Consider the following 18,767-nt stretch of genomic DNA (forward strand, 5'->3'; position numbering starts at 1 on the left):
GTTGGTAAATTTGTAAATATATATTTGTAAAATAAAATGAAAACAGTGGTTAACCCCACTTAGCTACTCTACTTAACTTTATTAATTTTATTGCACAACTTGCCGCAAATCATTCAATTTCTGTTCATTCCCATCCCATCCAAGCCTTGAGAGCCGTAAACTGGCGCCGACATAAATATTCATAAGTGCATGTGCCCTCCAAAATATCCTTCTCGTCCTTCTGGCGTTGTCCTTGTTATTGTTCCCGTATCTTGGCTAAGTTTCACGCACACATGAGCACATAAAGGCACATAACACAAATGATCCTGCATCATTATCATCAGTGATGTACAGCACAAACAAGGCACACAATACACATATTTGTGGGGAAAACATAGTGCCGTGCCGCTGCGCATATTCATAGATAGGACATGTAATTTAAATATGCCGCCATTCTCCATTCGCCATTCATGCTTTTCGCGATGCCATCGAAATGCCAACTGTGGAGTCATCAAATATTTTTTCCACCTGCCGCCAGTTTTTGTCATGTAAATATCGCACATCAAGTGTCTATAGTTACTATTTTCTGTAGAAAAAAAAAGGAAAATAATATTTAAAATCAAAAAACAAGTTTCCGATGCAGACAGCAGCCATATGATAAATGGATTTTCCGCATCCTCGAACTTTGGTTGTCGCATCCAGCACTTGGCAGCCTTTTGCTTTTGCTCTGCTTGTGCTTTGCTTTTCTGATTTTGCTCGTTTTCACATCTCATTTAAAGTTTCGCGCGAAAAGTTGAACGCTGTATGCGCATATAGAACATATCTTATTCCCATTCCAAATATCAAAATATCTCTGTATGTACAAGAAATTTTATGTGCCAGGCTCTAATTTGTTCCATTGTTCCATGAATTTCATGGTCGCATAAAATAGAAGATGAATAATAATACCTTACTCTAATGACTTCGGGCTAAACATGATTTATTTAATTTTTAATAAATGTCACATTTAAGCAACTTTTATGCCAATACTCTTCTAGCAGAAAATTACCAATCGCATTCAAAAATATTCTTTAAAATTGAAACAAAAATTATCGCAGTTTTAAGACATTTTTAAAAATCAACAATTTTCAATTCCATACAAAAATGAAGCTTAAGCAAATTAAATATTTACCAGAGCGTGAATCGATCAATTAACTGAAATGCCGCAGAAGAACAAATAACAGAGAAATATTTGCATTTCATTTGTTGGGTTTTGCGCAGTTTTTAATTAATTTTTAATGCTCGGCAATCGACAAAAAAACGTTAATCAAACAAAATTTTGTTGAAAAATCGAGCTCTGGTTTATGGCAATTGTTTTACTAAGTGAACGTGGCAAAAGGATTGAGGATTCAGCACGTGTCTCTGTGTGGGTGCCAGTTTGAGTGGATGTGTCTGTGGAATAAATTATCCAACAAAGCCTAACACGAGTCTGCCATTAAAATGATTGAGCCGCAAAACCAAAGAATCCACACAAAAACATTCAACCCAATTGCCAAGTAAACGGATTAAATTTCCGATTGACGATGAGTGGTAATCAGATTTTCTTTCAATAAAGACTTTTAAATACTCTGATAAGGATTTTATAACCCTTAGGTATATTACTAAACGTTATTCTGGAGCTCAATTATGTAACCAATGTTTCGTAAAAAAATGTGTGTGTGTGCCTGTAATTTCAACAAAGACTCAAGGACCTTTGGCAAGTCACGTTGCTTGAAATCCGCCGACACACGACGACGAACCTTCTTGATATATGGTCGTGACATAAGAAAACTTTTCGGCAAGATTAGCAGGAAGTTCGCAGGTTCGTTGTCCAAATATTTGCGGGAATCCAATGCCAAAGTTTCCTTTTTCTTGGGCTGGGAAGGAAAACATATTTTGGTGGCTTAAAGCTTTTTTTTATTTTATTTTTGTGGAATTTTGGAAATGCACAAAAGCGGAGGTGATGTCAGAATTCAGGTGTGTGCTGTTCAAACTTGACCTTAGCTGAACTTTGGAAATCAATGTCACTTAAAATGAAAAACTTGTAGCCAAGGACCACATTTTTATAATTTACATTTCAACAAGCTCTTATTCTAGAAATTTTATTAAACCTACAAAAAAAACCGTTTTTGCCAAGAAATGGGTGATTGGCCCTACTTGAGAAACCACAAAATTGGTTTAAAAGAGTAGTTCTATTAGAAATTTCTGTGAATATTTTAAAAGAATATTCTTTAAACATGTTCAGATTAAAAACCCAGAGAAATTCCAATTAAATGATATGAAATTCAATTTCAAATCCTTTCCATTTTACAAGATTACTCATACGCCACGTGCGCAGGAGTCACGCTGGCAAACTGGAGTTCATACAGACGGACTTCATAGCATCATCATCATAATCAGGCCCTCATATCGAGGGCAGACTTGTCCATTATTAGCGCCACCGTCAATGCCAACAACAAAGTGATAAACTGCTCAACAGCCTGGCATCAGGGAGTCAATTATATAATGAAGCGTCGATGTCGATGTCGATGTTGTTGCCTTGACTATATCTATCGCCTGACAAGCTCGTTACAATTTATGCATTGTTTGTATTGCTGGGTTGTTTGGGTGAAAAGTCAAGGGAACGAAAGGAAGGAAGGATGCCTCTCTAGTGTGACGCACTAATTTGTGACGTTGTCCGCAGGACGAGGCCGGACGAATTCAAGGGTTAGCTGGCACTATAACCCTGCCCTGTTGGTTTTGCTGGCTGTCACAATGCCTGTCAATGTTTGGACATTTGTCGATGACCATAAAACAGAAGCTTAAATATTAGATCGCTTGTTGAATTTCCAACTGATGGAATAGCTCTTGAGGTGTGTTTGTGGGCTAAGTGGAATCTACTGACATTTAAATGTAAATATAATTTCATTGAGTAAACTCATTTTAGTGGCTGCTCATCGTAATTCCAATGCTTTATTGGGAAATAAATTCTATTAATACTACTATTACGACCATACAAATTGATAAGTATTTTAGGTATGTATGTTAAGAAAATCAAAATGTTCCATTTGTGTTACAAAAAAGTGTAATAATTGAAATTTAACGAAATGCAAATACGGTAGCGTAAAAAATTAATAGTAAAATTATTGTATTGAAATAATGCGAAAAAAAAATGAAACGGAAAACTTCCACCACGTAGGTAAATAAAATTTCCGCTCCTGAGGCAAACATGAAACTGTTTTATTGGCTGTCCAACGACTGCCCACAGATAATAAATATTTGCAATAAAAACTGTGTATGTCAGACAGTTAACCGATTGAGTTCGCAGTAGCCAGCGACAGCTCAGAGCCCGCATGAAAACGCCTTGAATCTGCAGGCCAGGCTTTAAGTTCTCCTGATGAGTTGTTGCTCATCATCCCGTCTTTTCACGACTTCCAGTTCCCAGGAAGCCTCAAGAAGGATGCACATGTTTGCATGCAATGGCGGCTGCATGCAAAATTAATAAGGCATAACTTGGTTTATGCCCCCGACTTCCTGGGGCGGAAAAAGTGTGCTTGTACGGGGTGAATTAATTAAAAAGAACTGGGAAGGAAAAGGAGGCTTACATTTGGAGTCTTATACTTTCGAGGAGTCTTTTTCCGCCTTTTTTCAATATACTTGTATCCAGGGCCGTAGCTAGAGCCTCGGGGGCCCTGGGGCAACAAGTAAATTTTGGGCCCCCTATACGGAAGTCTTTTGTCCCGGCGGGGCCCCTTCCCTTCGGGGCCCTGGGGCACCGCCCCACCTGCCCCATGCTAGCTACGGCCCTGCTTGTATCGACCAACATACTAGAGTTTCTTTTCAGTATAAAAATCAATATTTAAATACGTATTGCAAGTCTATTTAGGACATGGTAAATTTTTATAAATTTTATATTTCTTATTTTTTATCATTATCAGTATTAATAACTCAAAATTCCATTTATATGATGATTTAACGATTGAAATTCTAGATTCTTCAAGATTTAAAAACTCAACCAAAATATATGATTGCATATGTCCTTATATTTGTCCAAATCATGCGAAAATTTATACTGCCAGCCTTAGATTTTTCTAATATGTTAAGGCCGGGAAGGTATTTAGCTGAGTTAAAACCATTTTTTCATAACAAAAATGTAAAAAATTAAATAGACATAAGGTTAAGACTAAAGTTTCTGTTTCCTGGTGGATTCTGTTTCCCAACATCAGCTGTGTCGAGCTGTGTTCGAAGTTAATCTTTTCGATGGAGTCCGATATATTATTACAAATATACACTCATCATTGATGTGCTACAGAAATTTTATTTCATATAAACAAAATATTTTAAAATACACTCCACTATAAAGTCTATGTAAGGTCCTTTATAGTGTTTAAAAAGGCCAACACGTATTGCGGGCCTCATGGTAGTATCTGCCTGGACCACAGGCCTTATCCTTCCATGAGTCTTCCCTGGTGGGAATCTGAGCATTGACAGCGCCAAGTACCAGGCCCAAAAGCAGCAGAATCGAGCTGTGTGCGAAGTTCATCTTTTCGATAGTGTCGGTTGATCATTTTGGGGTTTCGGTCGGCTATTTATACTGGTCTGCTGGTGGAATTCATGGCAATCGGATAATCCATTTGATATGGTGATTTAACGATTGAGATGCTATGTTCTGAAAGATTTAAAAACTTAACCAAAATAAATTTATCCTAATTGTTTATTAAACCATGCGGAAAAAGTGTTTAAATTTTTTTTGTCATGCTTGATTCGGAATGGAATGGTGCTATGCTTTAGTAGTTAAAAGTTCTAAGACTGGAAAGGTATACCATAATGAGATCTTCCGTGTATTAGGCGAGACGAAAAGCCAAGAATGCATACAATATATCTGATAGTTTTTAATTTGCTGAAATTGAAACTTTTCAATCGCTTCGAAAAGTTTCTTCTAATTATGTATCAATCGATCAGAAAAGTCTCCACCAACAGATATGGTAATTTGAACAAAAAAAAAGAATGGAAAGTTAACTTCTGGCGGAGCCGGATATAGCCTGATATGTCGGATATTGCTGGCCGATCCTTATGAGCATATCATAATAAAACCAATTTATTAGAAGATAAAATTTAAAAAAAAAGTACCTTCCAAAAAAACAAAGTTGGTATTTTTACCAAATACAATATCCAATCGTTTAGTTATAGAATATAGACGGCCGATCCTTATGAAATTTTTTAGGTTGGATTAATTGACCAAAAATAGAATCTGTGGGAAGTTCCAACGTTCTATCTTCAAAAACACGAAATATGGGTAATTTCCTATCGTGGTAGCTATAGGATACAGTCGGCCGATCCTTATGAAATTTGGTATCGTTTTATATTGCAAAACATAGAATTCATAGAAAATCTCAACTTTCGGACAGAAGGACAAACGGTCATGCTTATATCAACCCTGATCAAGAATATAAATATTTCTTAGGGTCAGAAAGGTCTTCTTACTGCGTTGCACACTTTTGACCAAAATTATAATACCCTCCCTTTGAAAAAGTCTGAAAAGTGCCTAAAAAAGTGTGTTACAAGTTTTTGATTTTAAATAATGGTGCTCGAAGTTCTAGGACAAATATAACAAATATGCACTTATCATTGATGTTCTATAGAAACTTTATTTCATATAAACAAAATATTTTAAAATACACTCCGCTATAAAGTCTATGTAAGGTCCTTTATAGTGTTTAAAAAGGCCAACACGTATTGCGTGCCTCATGGTAGTATCTGCCTGGGCCACAGGCCTTATCCTTCCATGAGTCTTCCCTGGTGGGAATCTGAGCATTGACAGCGCCAAGGACCAGGCCCAAAAGCAGCAGAATCGAGCTGTGTGCGAAGTTCATCTTTTCGATAGTGTCGGTTGATAATTTTGGTGTTTTAGTCGGCTATTTATACTGGCCGGCTGGCGGAATTCATAGCAATCGGATACTCCAATTGATATGGTGATTTAACGGTTGAAATACTAGGTTCTAATCACTTATGTAAACTCCATCGCTTTCGTTTCACTCTTCTCCACTGACCTATTCCGATTGTGCAGCCCACTTGGCGTATACTTGATGGTAAACAAGCGAAACGAGCAGTCGACAAACACACACATTTCCACTTTTTCCCTTCCGCTCTCAAGTCTCTCTCAGCAATTTAAATTACATTTGTGTTTGAATTTGTATGCCAAACGAATCGAAAGCTCCAGGGGAGGGCCACATCATCATCATCCATCCGACTTTATCCCAATTGCACACCATACTTTCTTTGCCCATACCACCCCTTGATTAACTACACATTGAGGGAAATTGATACGCACTTTTCACTTGCGTTTCCCTTTTCCGAAGTGCCTCTTAAATTTGTTTGCTCTCTCACCTTCGCCGGAATTCGTGACAGAAGCTAGTCTGCTCTTGGCAATACATTTTCCTGCCATCAACACGTGTTTGTTTTCCTTGCATTGCATTTAAAGCGAGCTAAGATCAGATACACTAAAATATTTCATAAAGTATTAAACCATCTTAATAGACTCGTAAAGTAGGTTTTGTTAAGCTTTTCATACTCTTTATAGTGAACATCCTATCTTTTACGCAACTGATGAAGAAAAGGAATTCCGCGGATCGAATTAAAACTATAATCAACTTCAAACCGAATGGAAAATGGTAAAAATAATTATGTTACCTTTTTAAAAATGTTACCTTCAGTTAACCCTAATTTAACCTTTAAAAAAAACTTGTTTCTGAAAAGTTGTATAATAACTTCTTTCCCGATTCTTTTTCGGCAGTTTCTGGTGAATATTTTACAATCTCCTTTCCGGATAGTATCTTTAAAAAGCAGCAGCTGGGAAAGACTTATTACTTGAGTGATTCTTACTGCTTGCAGCTTACATGGGAATATAATTACCCGGCAGAATGGTTAACGACAAAAGTGGGCCGAAAGCGAGGAGTCATTATGTGAAAGCGGATAGGTTTTTCCACTGCCTTTTGCAGCGCCACCCACTTTCTTTCCTTTGTATTTTGTTGCAGCCTTCGGTAAAATGAAACTTAAACTTTAAGTTTGACTTTAATGTCTGTTGAAACGAAAACATCCAACTTAAGCTAAAGTTTCCGTGGTACTTGTAGGGGCTCCTCCACCTCGAATTCAATTAATTACGCGTCGAGGGGAACAGGGAAACATGGAGAAGGCCAGAACCTGCGGAAGTTACTTTATTTCGGCACGTGATAAATTAATTTAAGCCGGAGCCAAAATGTTACGTCTAATGTTTTTGCATACACATGGCTAGGTGCCATCAGGTGGATCTCCAGGAGGAATAGTGGGTGGTGGGACAGTGGCGGCTTGGCTTATCGAAGTGGGCGTGGCAACAACTTAATTACGCTACGCACGGAAGCTAATTGAGTTCGTACCGTAACGAAAATAAAACGCCATTTGGCTTGGCATTGAGACCAAGTTTCGCTTTTCGGTTAGCAATTACACGCAATTTTCATAGTCTTGAAACAGTGGTTTAATTGTCAATAAATACTTATAGTCCCATAGCTCCTCATTTCAAATAAAAAAATGGTTTCATTATACAAGAATTCGAGGCTTTTATATTCTTAAGATAAAATAATTAGTAACGGAGTTAAACTAATTTAAATATAATAGAAGTTTTCAATAGACCACTGTGCTTAGTTCACCTCGAGGACGTGCTTCTTGAGTATTTCATGTTTATGGCCCTAAAAACAGTTTCCTAATTGCCTAAATATTTGAATGCTGAGCAAACATTTGGCCAAATCAATTTGCCTGAGAGATGGGGGTGAACCGCAGGCTGACCCAGACCTCTATGATGGCCACGAACTGAACCGAAGCCAGGCGAACCCATCTCAGGGTCGCCTTTCATTCGCACTCCACTCCTCTGACAGCTCAATTTACTACTCGACTCGCCCCCTGTTTCCACTTCGAACACCCACTAATTATAACTTGGCCGTAATCTGCGTATTAATCTCAGTTTTTCGGTGGTGCCAGGAGAACACAAAGCCGGGTTCTTCAGCTCTGGACTCACTTTTCAGTTTTTTTCTCGTTTTAGCGTAAAACAAATGCCAGCGAATTTATTTGGTTTATTTTTGCGTATATTTTGTAGCCGTTCCTTCGTTTTGGCTGCTTTTGTCTAATTTAGCACTTGACACGGAATATTATTAATTGGTCTAGACGAGCTCGAGACAAAAGGCCCAATCCCTACTTGCCCTTAATGAGCAATAAAACTAAATACTTGGGATTCCCAAGTTATGATTTTAAGCAGGGATTATAATATGAGAGCATTAGCAATTAGTAAGCTTTTAGGAGATTTATAATTTTATAAAATAAATTTAAATTCTGTCGAAATGTAAATGAATTTGTGCCTGAAAGTGCACAAGGCTTGTCAACCGGGACACCAAGATGTGTTAATGCAAATCTTTTCACCCAAAGTCTAGACCCCAGACGCCACATGTGTCAGCGACGCACAAAGTGATATCCAGCCGCATCAAGTTTATACCTCGATGAGTTCTCGGTTCAAAGACCAGAACCATTGGCCGAGGACTTAATTAGCAAACGAGGGCTTGAGGATGAGTTTACGTTCTGGAACTTAGGATGTGCCCGACAGAGTTGACTTTCTGCCACTTTAGGATCATTCCTGTCAAGTTCAGGGCTCTGAACCTCGACTGGGTGTTCCAACTGCAGACTGCTCCTTCGCTCCAGTTTGTACTTTGACAAGTGCAGTGCCACCCAACATCTGTCTTACTACCATTCGAGTCTGGCTATATCCTGTCCCCCTTAGTCCTTTCCCTCCATCTCGAAACTGTCCATCAACGTCAGCTCGTAAGCCACTTGGCTTAAATTTCATTATAATAAAACGAAACATCACGTTTGCAGGAAGGCGGAAAGGTAGATCATGTTCTTATTTATGTTTGCTTGAGTTGCTATAAACATGGCTGCTCTTTAGAGCTAAGGAAGTGACTTCATCTTATGTTAAACTAGATAATCTAGTTTCTTTGTGATTACGAATGCAAAATGGTACTACACTTCTTAGTTTCTTTACTATAGTACACTCTTTAAAAATGTTAATATGTACAGAAAATACAAACCTTTAATCGTGGCCCTTATTTGCTGCCTCCAACTGTGGAGGCACATCCCCAGCTTTGTGGCAACCATTTTTGGTTATCAAAAATGACCACACAATGGGCCAAAGTGTGCCATTGACATTGTGTGGCAGGCTCCACGTTTATGCCACATAACCGGTACACCCCGAACTTTTCACCTGCTTTGTGGCCGTGCCACTTGTTTGAAATATCACAGACAATTAAAAAGTTACCATTTGCTTGGTGCCATCAAATTTAATGCTTAATTTTAGTGGACAACTTTTGTGTGTAATTGCTATTGTGCTGCTGGGGTCCTTTCCAGCCCCTTTGCTAATTTATGCAACACAAAATCACACAGGCAGCCGGCAGCCGACAGTCGGCTATTCAGGTGACATCTAATTGCATTTCGCATTGGGAGAAATGTCCGAAAAAATATCTAAATGGAACGTGCTGCGGGCTGACGCAACTTCTGCCAGCCCTCCACTTTTAATGAGTTGAAGCTGCCGCAATTTTACGGGGCACGTGAAGAGGGCAGGTAGGGCCACCACCCTGAAGTTGCCACCTGGATGGTGCTAAGTGGTGTTGCGGTACGACAGAGGAGGAGTGTTGGCGCAAAGTTTACCTGGTGGCAAGCAAAAGCCGCAAATTGGCTCGTGTGGTCGGTTTTGTTAATGTCTCCAGTAGACGTTTTCTACCAAATTGAATCTTTGATGAAAGGATCCATTTTATGCTGATGTACTTTTGATGACTGTGTGATGTACCTAATGCCAATTTGTTCTGCTTTTTGATGTCAGACTTTAGGCATTACGCTCAAGTACTATGCACTCATCTTATTTTGTTGAGTGAAATCCCAAATCCAAAATATTTTTAATAAAATCCTTTTCTTTTTTGTTCTTTTTAAATATCCTCTCATAAATCCCACTTTCAACTCTTGACCACAACATGAATCCGCTTTCACTTTTCTGAATTAGTTTCTAAACATTTCAATTTTCAGCATGCACTCTATGGAGCTGCATCAGCCACTCGACTATTTATTCTCAATTATTATTCAAAAGTTGCCCCCGACAGCTGAAAATGTTTGCCAAAATATTGCCTCTACAGATAGTATCCACCCCAAGCCCCTCGACTCTAGAACTCTCAACAAATCCTATGTATCCATTTAGCAGACATAGCCGAAGGCGAACACTAATAAAGCTGCACTAAGTGGATTCATATAGTTTCTAGTTTTTCCCTCGGATTTTTTTCGTTATTTATTATATATTTTTGTTTCTGTTGATTTAATAAAGCCAAAAGCTCATTAGAACTAAAACAACAAGCAGATTTCATTTTAAATTTGAAACGTTTACTTTGCTCCGGGGAGAGATCCTAGTTTGTATACCCTTTTCCCTTGACCTGAGCTGGGCGGACAATGTAACCCAATCCCAGACACAAATATTTGGTAAAGATTTTCATTCGTTTATTCATACCCCCAAAGCTGTCGTAGTATGAAGTATTTGCATTTGATTTCTCCAGAATTACAGTATTATTGTTAGCATGCCCAGAAATATACATACATGCATGCATTTCGATTCATATTTGTGGGCAACTCATCGAAATTTGATATATGCGAATTGTGCCTTGTGCCATGGATGTAAATCTGAATCCGGTTGCATGCAACATTTGTCAAGCCCAATGAGAATGCATTTATTCAGATGGCACACAGAAGACATTCCAAACAATCTGGTAAATTGCAGGAGATCAAAGTCGAATCCGACAGGGTTTCGGCATCGGAATTAACAATCAATTGAAAAGGTCTCTCTCAAATTTCCAGATATGCTGGGAAAACGATACCACATATGCCAAAAAATAGCTCTGGTATCGAAGAGCTGTCAATGAAATGAAAATATAATCTGAGAGCTACGTAAATCATACACAATAAAAAAAACAGATTCTTAAATATTTCGAAGCTCTTTTTTACAATATATCAAGTATTTCAAAAAAATCAAGTTAGTTTTGGGAAATTTTAAAGTAAATATACTTTCATATATTGTATCTTTTCAACTAAATAATAATAGTTCTCAGTACATGTTTCAATCAGAAGCAGAAATAATTGAAAATCTTGCAAATTTTATATAGTTCTTTCTTTTTGAATCACATTTGGGGTTGCATCTGCAGATTTGCAATCCTTTCAGCTGGCAGCTCTGGAATTTCGCCTTAGCTATACTTTCTGATACCGAGTCCTTGACTCCTTCGAAGTTCCAGTGGCTGGCTCCTTTTGCCCGTTCTCTTCTGGCCCTCTTGATTTTCTGGCCGGAGCAATCAAAGGCACCTCCGCTTGCGGCCTTTCGCACCTTGACGCCCCCGTTCGAGGTCTCACCTATTTTCTAATTTTCCTGCTGGCAAATTCAATTAGTTCCGCCTGCTTCAGGCGGAGTGAATGCAGCCACGCCCCTCTCTACCTTTTGGCTCAATCAATTCCCATTTATTCGAGCAACAATGGTGAAAATGTAAGCAAAGGACCTTGAGTAGGGACCTCTCATTATGCTGTCAGCTTAATTATTATTTTGACACAGCCAGCTGTACATTTAATTACTTGAAATATCTCCATCGAAACGGGCGCTATTCTAAATCCTTAACCTGGACAACAGAAGGTAAATCTCGGGTGGCGCCCCAGCGAGACTCAACTTTCACTTTTTTGGGGGGCTCGGGCTCGGGCAAATAAAACGGGCTCAGCAATTGACTCAACTTTGGTTATGGTTTACTTTGGAGGAACCTCTTATTGTTGTTGTTTACTTGGCGGTTTCTTTTGTTGCCTTTGATTTTGGGGCAACGAATTGAGTTTTTGCTGGAATTGAATTCCCTGATTGCGATACGGGGGCTAAGCCTTTTTCCTGCTATTATTTATTTTAGTTTTTCGGGGGCACAGCAGTTTAAATGGAGGTTCGTTCCGGGAAATGCAAACAAGAACAAAAATTCCAAGCAACAAAATAACAAGGGTAAACAATACCTAAATTACTGTAGCTCTTGCGAAGTTTAAGATAACTAAAAGTTTTTGCCTCGTAAAGTACTGAAAATTGAAATGTATCTCTATTTGGGAAATATTGTATAAATATTATTAATGTTTGATTTTTCGACAAAACCCCTGTTCTTTTAAAACTTAGCTTAGCTCCTGTCTTTTAGTTAATTATTTCCACTTGAGTTGTTTTTGAGAAGAACCATCTGAGAATCTCTTGTTCGTGGTTTTTGCTTCATTAACAGCTCTTTGTTCACAGAAGCTTGTAAATTAAACATCAAAAGGCTTGACCACAAAGGAAAAGAAAAGAGAAAAGAAAGTCCAGGACTCTAGGACTCCAGGACTACAGGACTCTACCTTCTCTTCCAGCACATTCATCTCGACAGTCATTTGTGTTCGATGCTGCTGCCGCTGTTTGGCAAATTAACAACATACATCATTGACCTGTAATCCTGCAAACAGACACCGCCGGAGTGGCAGACATTCCCGGATCCGGCCCGTACCCGTTTCCGCACACATAAAGCCCTGGTCGATGCCAAGTTGTCTGTTGCCCTTTTGTGTCCATTTTTTTTCTCACATATCCGAAAGAAAAAATGGAGAGAAGACAATGGAAAAAGGATAAGACTTTTCCATTCATGTTTCATTTAAAAGAATAACTTTAAGGAAAAACTGAAATATTTATAATATACTTTATAAGCATATTAGACACTTTTTTATACGATATCAACAATGCTGATACCTATCATGCCCAGATCAGTCGGAAACCGGAAACGTCCAAACTATGCGGATGAAAAACAAAAATGTTAACAATATGTTAACCCAAGCGGAAATATCACTTACGGGCTACACGACTTGGGGCATAAAGCCTCTGACTTTCGTTTTGGGCCAAGAAAAATAAACGGAAAAAAGTGCAAAGCGATTTTGGACCCGGGGGCATTCAGAGCTAGAAAAAGGCGGAAAGAATGTGTCAATAATGACTAATGGCCAAGTCGGAGTGGTGGCCATTTTCGGCGAGATGGCGGATGATTGTTGGCTTCTTTCCGCCAGCTAGGGGGAATTCCCATTTATTTTTGCATATTTTTGTGCTCACGATGTCAAAATGATTTGGGCGGCTCACCTTTTTTTTGATGGTTCCCGTTGGGTTTCGTTTTTTAATTTCGAATTCACAGAAGGCGAAAACTTTCTGTGACCCATTTTTGGCCATGGATTCATTTGGCTTTGGAAGCAGTAAGCAGCATTAAGATACATTTTCTTTTTTTTCCCCCATTTGCAATTGACTAGATGGAGACTGTAAAAGCAAACATTTAATTAATTTAGGCTTACTTGGATTCTACTGAGGGGCGGCACTCGCAAGTGCAAGCCTGGTAATGGAGTTTGGCATTAAAAGGCAGAATGAAACCACAAACAAACTTGCCACAAAGTGGCTAAATTTCTGTGAACTCGATATGCCTGCTTTAAAAGACACTCAAAAAATAAATATATTTTAAATCTTTCATGAGGCACAAATTCTTTAAACACAAAACATAAAATGTCCTGTGCAGCGAAGCACTAAAATCGAAGTAAAAAGAGATACGATGCTTCATTTTGATTGAAAATAAATCTGGCAGTACTTGGAATAAATATATATATCAACCTACGCCCACTACCAGTACTCCCTTTCAGTTGTAATTTAAATAAAGCAAAGTGTCATTATTCCAGGAAAACGTCCTTTGATTGCCAACTCTCCGGCAATCATTGGGTGAAAATACAAACACATCATTAGAGTGGAGTGAGTCCCGAATAGAAGCTCATTATGGGTAACACTCGAAGGAGACTTTCCCCTGTAAGAGAAAATAAAATAAAATGGTAAAACACGTGCCTTTTTTCCTTCGGTTGTTCGGGATAAAAATAAAACCTTGTTCGCCAGCCAATTGGCAAATCTTTGTGGTCTGCAGCCCACAATTATGGCCAGAAAATGAAACGCTCATCTGTCGTCAAGAAAAAAAAACGCCCTAAGAAAAAAGAGAAAAATAGCCCAAGGACCAAGGACCCTAAAGAAAAAAAGAGCCCAGAGTAAAAGGAAACTAAAGAGGGAGACCAGAAATGGGCCAGATGAGGAGGCATAAATAACTATGTCCGCACAAAGTAAACAGAAATAAAAGCGGGGCAAACACAACAAACTCAAATTACACACCGAAATGCTGGCTGGCTGGGTGGTTGGCTGCCTGGTGGGAGGAAAAAGTTGGTGGTTTCTGCGGAAATGGTGGGGCCTGGCTTTGGGGAAGTCCCGAAAAGTGGGCAACTAATGTTCGCAAATGTTTGTCTGGGTTTGTCCAGGTTTGCGTTCCATTCCACTCCCTTTTGCTTGCTCCTGAAAGCAGCCATGCAGGTGAGGCCCTGCCTTTACTTCCTTTTCCGGTGTTTGTGTGTGTTTGCCTTGTGTAATTAATGTTTTCCTACTGGTCTCGGGTCCGCAAGGATCTGCTGGCTGGGAAGTGAAAGTGTAAGCCCAAAAGTTTGCACAAACAGGAAATTGTTATTGTTTTGTCGCCTTGAAAAAGCAAAGAAAGTCAAAGTTAAAAGCCAAAAGGATTGATTGCAGTTTAAATAACTACCAGGGTTTCTTCTGGAAATCATACCTATAGTACCAGATAAGGCGCCAAAATTCCATTAAATCGCAGCTCATCCACAAATAGGTGGCTCGTGAAAACCGAAAGTGCCAACAAGCAAGAGACTTTGTGTGCAAAATTAAAGAGGAACGGGCCAGCCCATTGCTGGGTTAGTCCTGTAGGGTCAATGACTTCTCCCCAGGATCTTCTTTTATCACCATCATCACATCACCCCCTGCCTGAAGCTTATGTGAATGGGTAATTAAGATGCTATCTCAGGGCGTTGAAATTCTAGACGAAAAACGATTCCTTGTTGGCTTTCAGTGGGCTTTCATGACTTGGGGAAAAACGCCTTGTTGTGTTTCAGGAACTTACCGGAACAAAGTTGGCTTAAAGGCGCAGTTTCCCTAGAGGCTATTGCCAATTCCCGACAGCGTGCCATATTTTTCAATAAGCACAATTGACACCCACTCGAGAAAGGGAGTGGCGCTTTGCACTGGAGCCTGAGCCAAGGCTGACAGTAGACCGAGTCTGGGCTAATTTACGCCTTCAATTTGTACTGGCCGAGCACTTGTTATAATTGATGACCACTCTGGGACAGGCAGACACTGAGCCAAAAGCTCTCACCTGTATTAAAGTTATGAATATTCTTTCGCTTAAAGGTTAAAGGTCTTGGTTGACCTTTCATTTGTTTAAAATATTCCTTTGAGAACAAGAGTTTACTTTTAATCAGGATTAAGAAAAAATCCTTATCCTTAAACTCTGAAATAAAATATACATACATTTTTACTAGTTCCTTGTTTAACTAAAATGTAAATATCTTGATTGCATATTTAATTTTGAAATCTTTGTTAGACATCTTCATATTTTTTTCCCAGTGATGCCTTAAGGAAAAGAAAGTAGTCACAGTAGAGTAGGAAGAGCAGCCTCTTACCCGCTGGCTAGTAATTTACTTTTTCTTGCCAGGACGACTATGCTGGGTCCGCCTCCATCTTAGGTGACGCCTAAATGTAGGAGAACACTCCATATATCGTGTATGTATATGAGCAGCATATTTCAGGCATTTTTATGGGAAAAGAGTCGAAGCATAAATAACCGACCAGGAACCCGGAAAACGGAACAGGGACGATGAACGAGAAAGGAGCATTTGAATCCATGGCATGTGGCGTTGTTTACGAAAGAATATGGCTGACCGTGGGGGTGCGTCATCTATTTGGCGCCTTCGTCCCCTTGGATCTCTGCTTTTCAACTACATATTCATCATCATCATCTTTGCTGAAAAAACAGGCTACAAAAATGTTGATCGATTCTAGCTTGACTTTTATGCCCGCTGTGTGTTTGTCTTTTGGGGAGAAAACAGAAGGTTTAAATGACTATGAAGGTCATTTGAAATATTTTTAGAAAAATAAACAAAAATATAAATATTTTTTAAATCACGTTTACTCAGTTTTTAGTTAGTTTTAATTAATATTTATTTAAAAATTTTTAGCAAAAAACTGGTTAATAAAATAGAAAGAGCATTCAAAGTTGTTCAAACATTTCCTCAAGAAATGTTATATTTTGTTGTAACCTTGGTTGTTAATACTTTTTCGGTGGGTGACTAAATCATCAATCATTCGGGGGCAGCTTCTTCATCTCCTTGACATGCCCCCCAGCACCCGAATTTGTTTCTCGGCCCAACAGGGGCTTATCAAATTTGTTTCCGAGTCATTGAAGATTACCACGTTCTGGCCTTAAATCGAAGCCAGATGGAAGTGCATTTTGTGTCCCAATTACCAGTAGAACCGAAAAGCTGCTCCTTCACAGTTTGTAGTCCGTCTCAACGACTTTGGGACTTTGCAGCAATTTGCAAATGCCACGAAATGGCAGGGCTATTTCAAAATAGTTTTAAGTGCGCAAGAATGCCAAACGCTCGAGTGGCCGCAAAACAAAAATTGCGGAAAACTTTCAATTTGCTCAGCCAAGTATCGGAATCGTGGCAATCATCAGGCAACAGCAACAAAAGGGGAAAAATCATAAAACATAAACCGAGAACGAAGCCACTACCAAATGGAGCGGAAGGCAGGAAGGCGGTGGGGAAGAGCTCAAGAACTTTTCAATTTGGTGGCAAAATTTGCGCAATTTCCTTGGTGGTTGGCTTTTGAGTAGGAAAAAGGCTTACACGCCCACTTCCGCCCCACTTGAAAACCTGCAAGTGTCAGTGGGGAAATTATGGATAGCCCAAAGTTACTCAACTTCTTTTGTGGTTGGCCCTAATGATTTGGGTGTCTTTCCAGGAATTTAAATTAAATGTTTGCTTTATCGATGAGCCTGATTTTCCATACTGTGCAGAGTAATATTATTCCTTCTATTTCAAAACCACAATCTATTTTTTTTCCTCACCACAAACCACCAGAAAGTACTCTGAATGTTCATGAACACATTTTCAATTTATTGCTCTCTTAAATTCCCATTTAATGTTTATTTTTTTCGCCGTTAAGTTATATTATTTTTGCATCTGGCACAATCCACCTGGCAACATATTTTCGGTCTTTTTAAAAACGCTTTCCATTTGGATTTCATTTCAAATACCTGGCTGGGCTGTATTTGTTTGGCCAACGTCATTATTCGACTGATTGAGGTGCTAATGTATTTATAAAGCGGATCGCCTGTATTTTTAGTTTTGTAGGCAAATTGTATCGGGCTCAGCTGGATGCCTTTTTATCTGTTCATTTTCAGTGTCCGATTTATTAAGTGTGAAGCATTAATTTGATTTCGTATATAGCCGCAAATAAATTAGGTCAAAATATGCACGATTTAGGGGCAATGCTTTGAAGTCGTGTACTCTACGCAAATTCATCTGCGACTGAGTTGGAAAATGTACAGAACGCCTTTTGAAAACGCTGGGTGGAAAACTGTTTTCATAATTCAACTGACAACCGAGTATTCTCCATCAATATGGCAATAGGTTGCCTGTCTGTCTGCTCCATAGTAAGTGCTTTTTCAGCTCTCGCCTGACCTTAAACTTCAACTTGCAGCTTGAGGGCCGGGTGCCGAGTGTCGAGTGCAAGGAGGGGATTTGCATCAGTCAGTCTGCAATTTTCCATTAAAACTATCCAAGTTGCCGGGCAGATGGACATCGAAGATGGCATATGGCATCTGGCCAGGAACATCAGAATGCAGGAGGGCCAACCATAATTCCCCGCTCCAGATCCTGGTCTGCCTGCTAATGAAGTCCTTGGGAGCAATCAATATGCCACCTATGTTCGAGTACATGACCTTCAGCAAGTGCATCAAGTAAAAGCGAGAATGCATTGGAAGGCAGTGGAAAACTCTTGCCTCACTCGATGTCTTCCAGGATTGGTTTGCTCTTGTAATTGGCCATCTGCTCGTAGAGTCATTGTCCTTTGGGCAGTTTTTTTCCCAGTGGCTGTGCTAGTGCCAGTGCAATTTCCTCGCCTGTCAGCTAAAGATTTTCCGTTTCCTTCATTTGGGTTTTTGTGCAGCTTTCATTAGATGCTCTGGACTTTTTCATTAAATTTTCTTTTGCCATTTCTTGCATCTCTGTTTCTTGTCTCGATTTAAGTTTATTTTATATTGTTTTCTACTCAACGAAAAAAATGTTCGCACATTAGACGAAGCATGAAAAATGTTTTTTGTTTTCGTTTTCATGCTGACAATTTTCCTGTTGTTTGATTTCCTCCTCATGCCCCAATTGCTTATTTGTTTCGATTTGAGATGGAAACCTTTCGCCATCTCTTTATGTATTTGTATCTTTTACACACGACCTGGCAAGCAATATTGAAGTGGGTCGAGACATGATAAAATCAAAATAAACAATGGAGTTTCCCATGGCAATAAACAAACACTTACGTTTCATACATTTTTTAACGAAGCGAAAAAGATGCTTTCTGTTTTTTGAATTCATTTAAAATATTGTTTATTTTGTATCCATTTTGAAGCACTTAAATTCACTTACAAACAAACATTTACAGCAAACATTTCAATTTGTTTTGCTTTCAATCAAGTTACACTTAAAATTGAAAAATTTTACACATATCTCCGGTTTTGTTTTTCTCACAATTTCCTGTATTTCTTGGACAATTAATACCTATAAATATATAATAATTT

At 38.9% G+C, this 18,767-nt stretch overlaps 1 protein-coding gene and 1 long non-coding RNA gene across 2 annotated transcripts; one reads left to right on the forward strand and one right to left on the reverse strand.

Annotated features, from left to right (window-relative positions):
* Window positions 1–4,270: 4,270 nt before the first annotated feature.
* On the reverse strand, window positions 4,271–4,551 carry LOC122322320 (uncharacterized). Its single transcript, XM_043214110.2, has one exon. The coding sequence runs from the start codon at window positions 4,517–4,519 to the stop codon at window positions 4,364–4,366; it is 156 nt and encodes a 51-aa protein (XP_043070045.1). The 5' UTR covers window positions 4,520–4,551; the 3' UTR covers window positions 4,271–4,363.
* Window positions 4,552–5,583: 1,032 nt separating this feature from the next.
* On the forward strand, window positions 5,584–12,805 carry LOC138926357 (uncharacterized). The gene is made up of 3 exons (XR_011442844.1): window positions 5,584–6,493; window positions 6,557–6,647; window positions 12,439–12,805. It is a non-coding gene; the product is annotated as an uncharacterized lncRNA (long non-coding RNA).
* The last annotated feature ends 5,962 nt before the right edge of the window (window positions 12,806–18,767 follow it).

This window comes from Drosophila bipectinata, chromosome 3L, assembly GCF_030179905.1.
Source record: "Drosophila bipectinata strain 14024-0381.07 chromosome 3L, DbipHiC1v2, whole genome shotgun sequence".
NCBI lineage: Eukaryota > Metazoa > Arthropoda > Insecta > Diptera > Drosophilidae > Drosophila > Drosophila bipectinata.

Coding starts and splice junctions, on each gene's coding strand:
- LOC122322320 (XM_043214110.2), bottom strand. CDS start 4,519: ATGAACTTCGCACACAGCTCGATTCTGCTGCTTTTGGGCCTGGTACTT.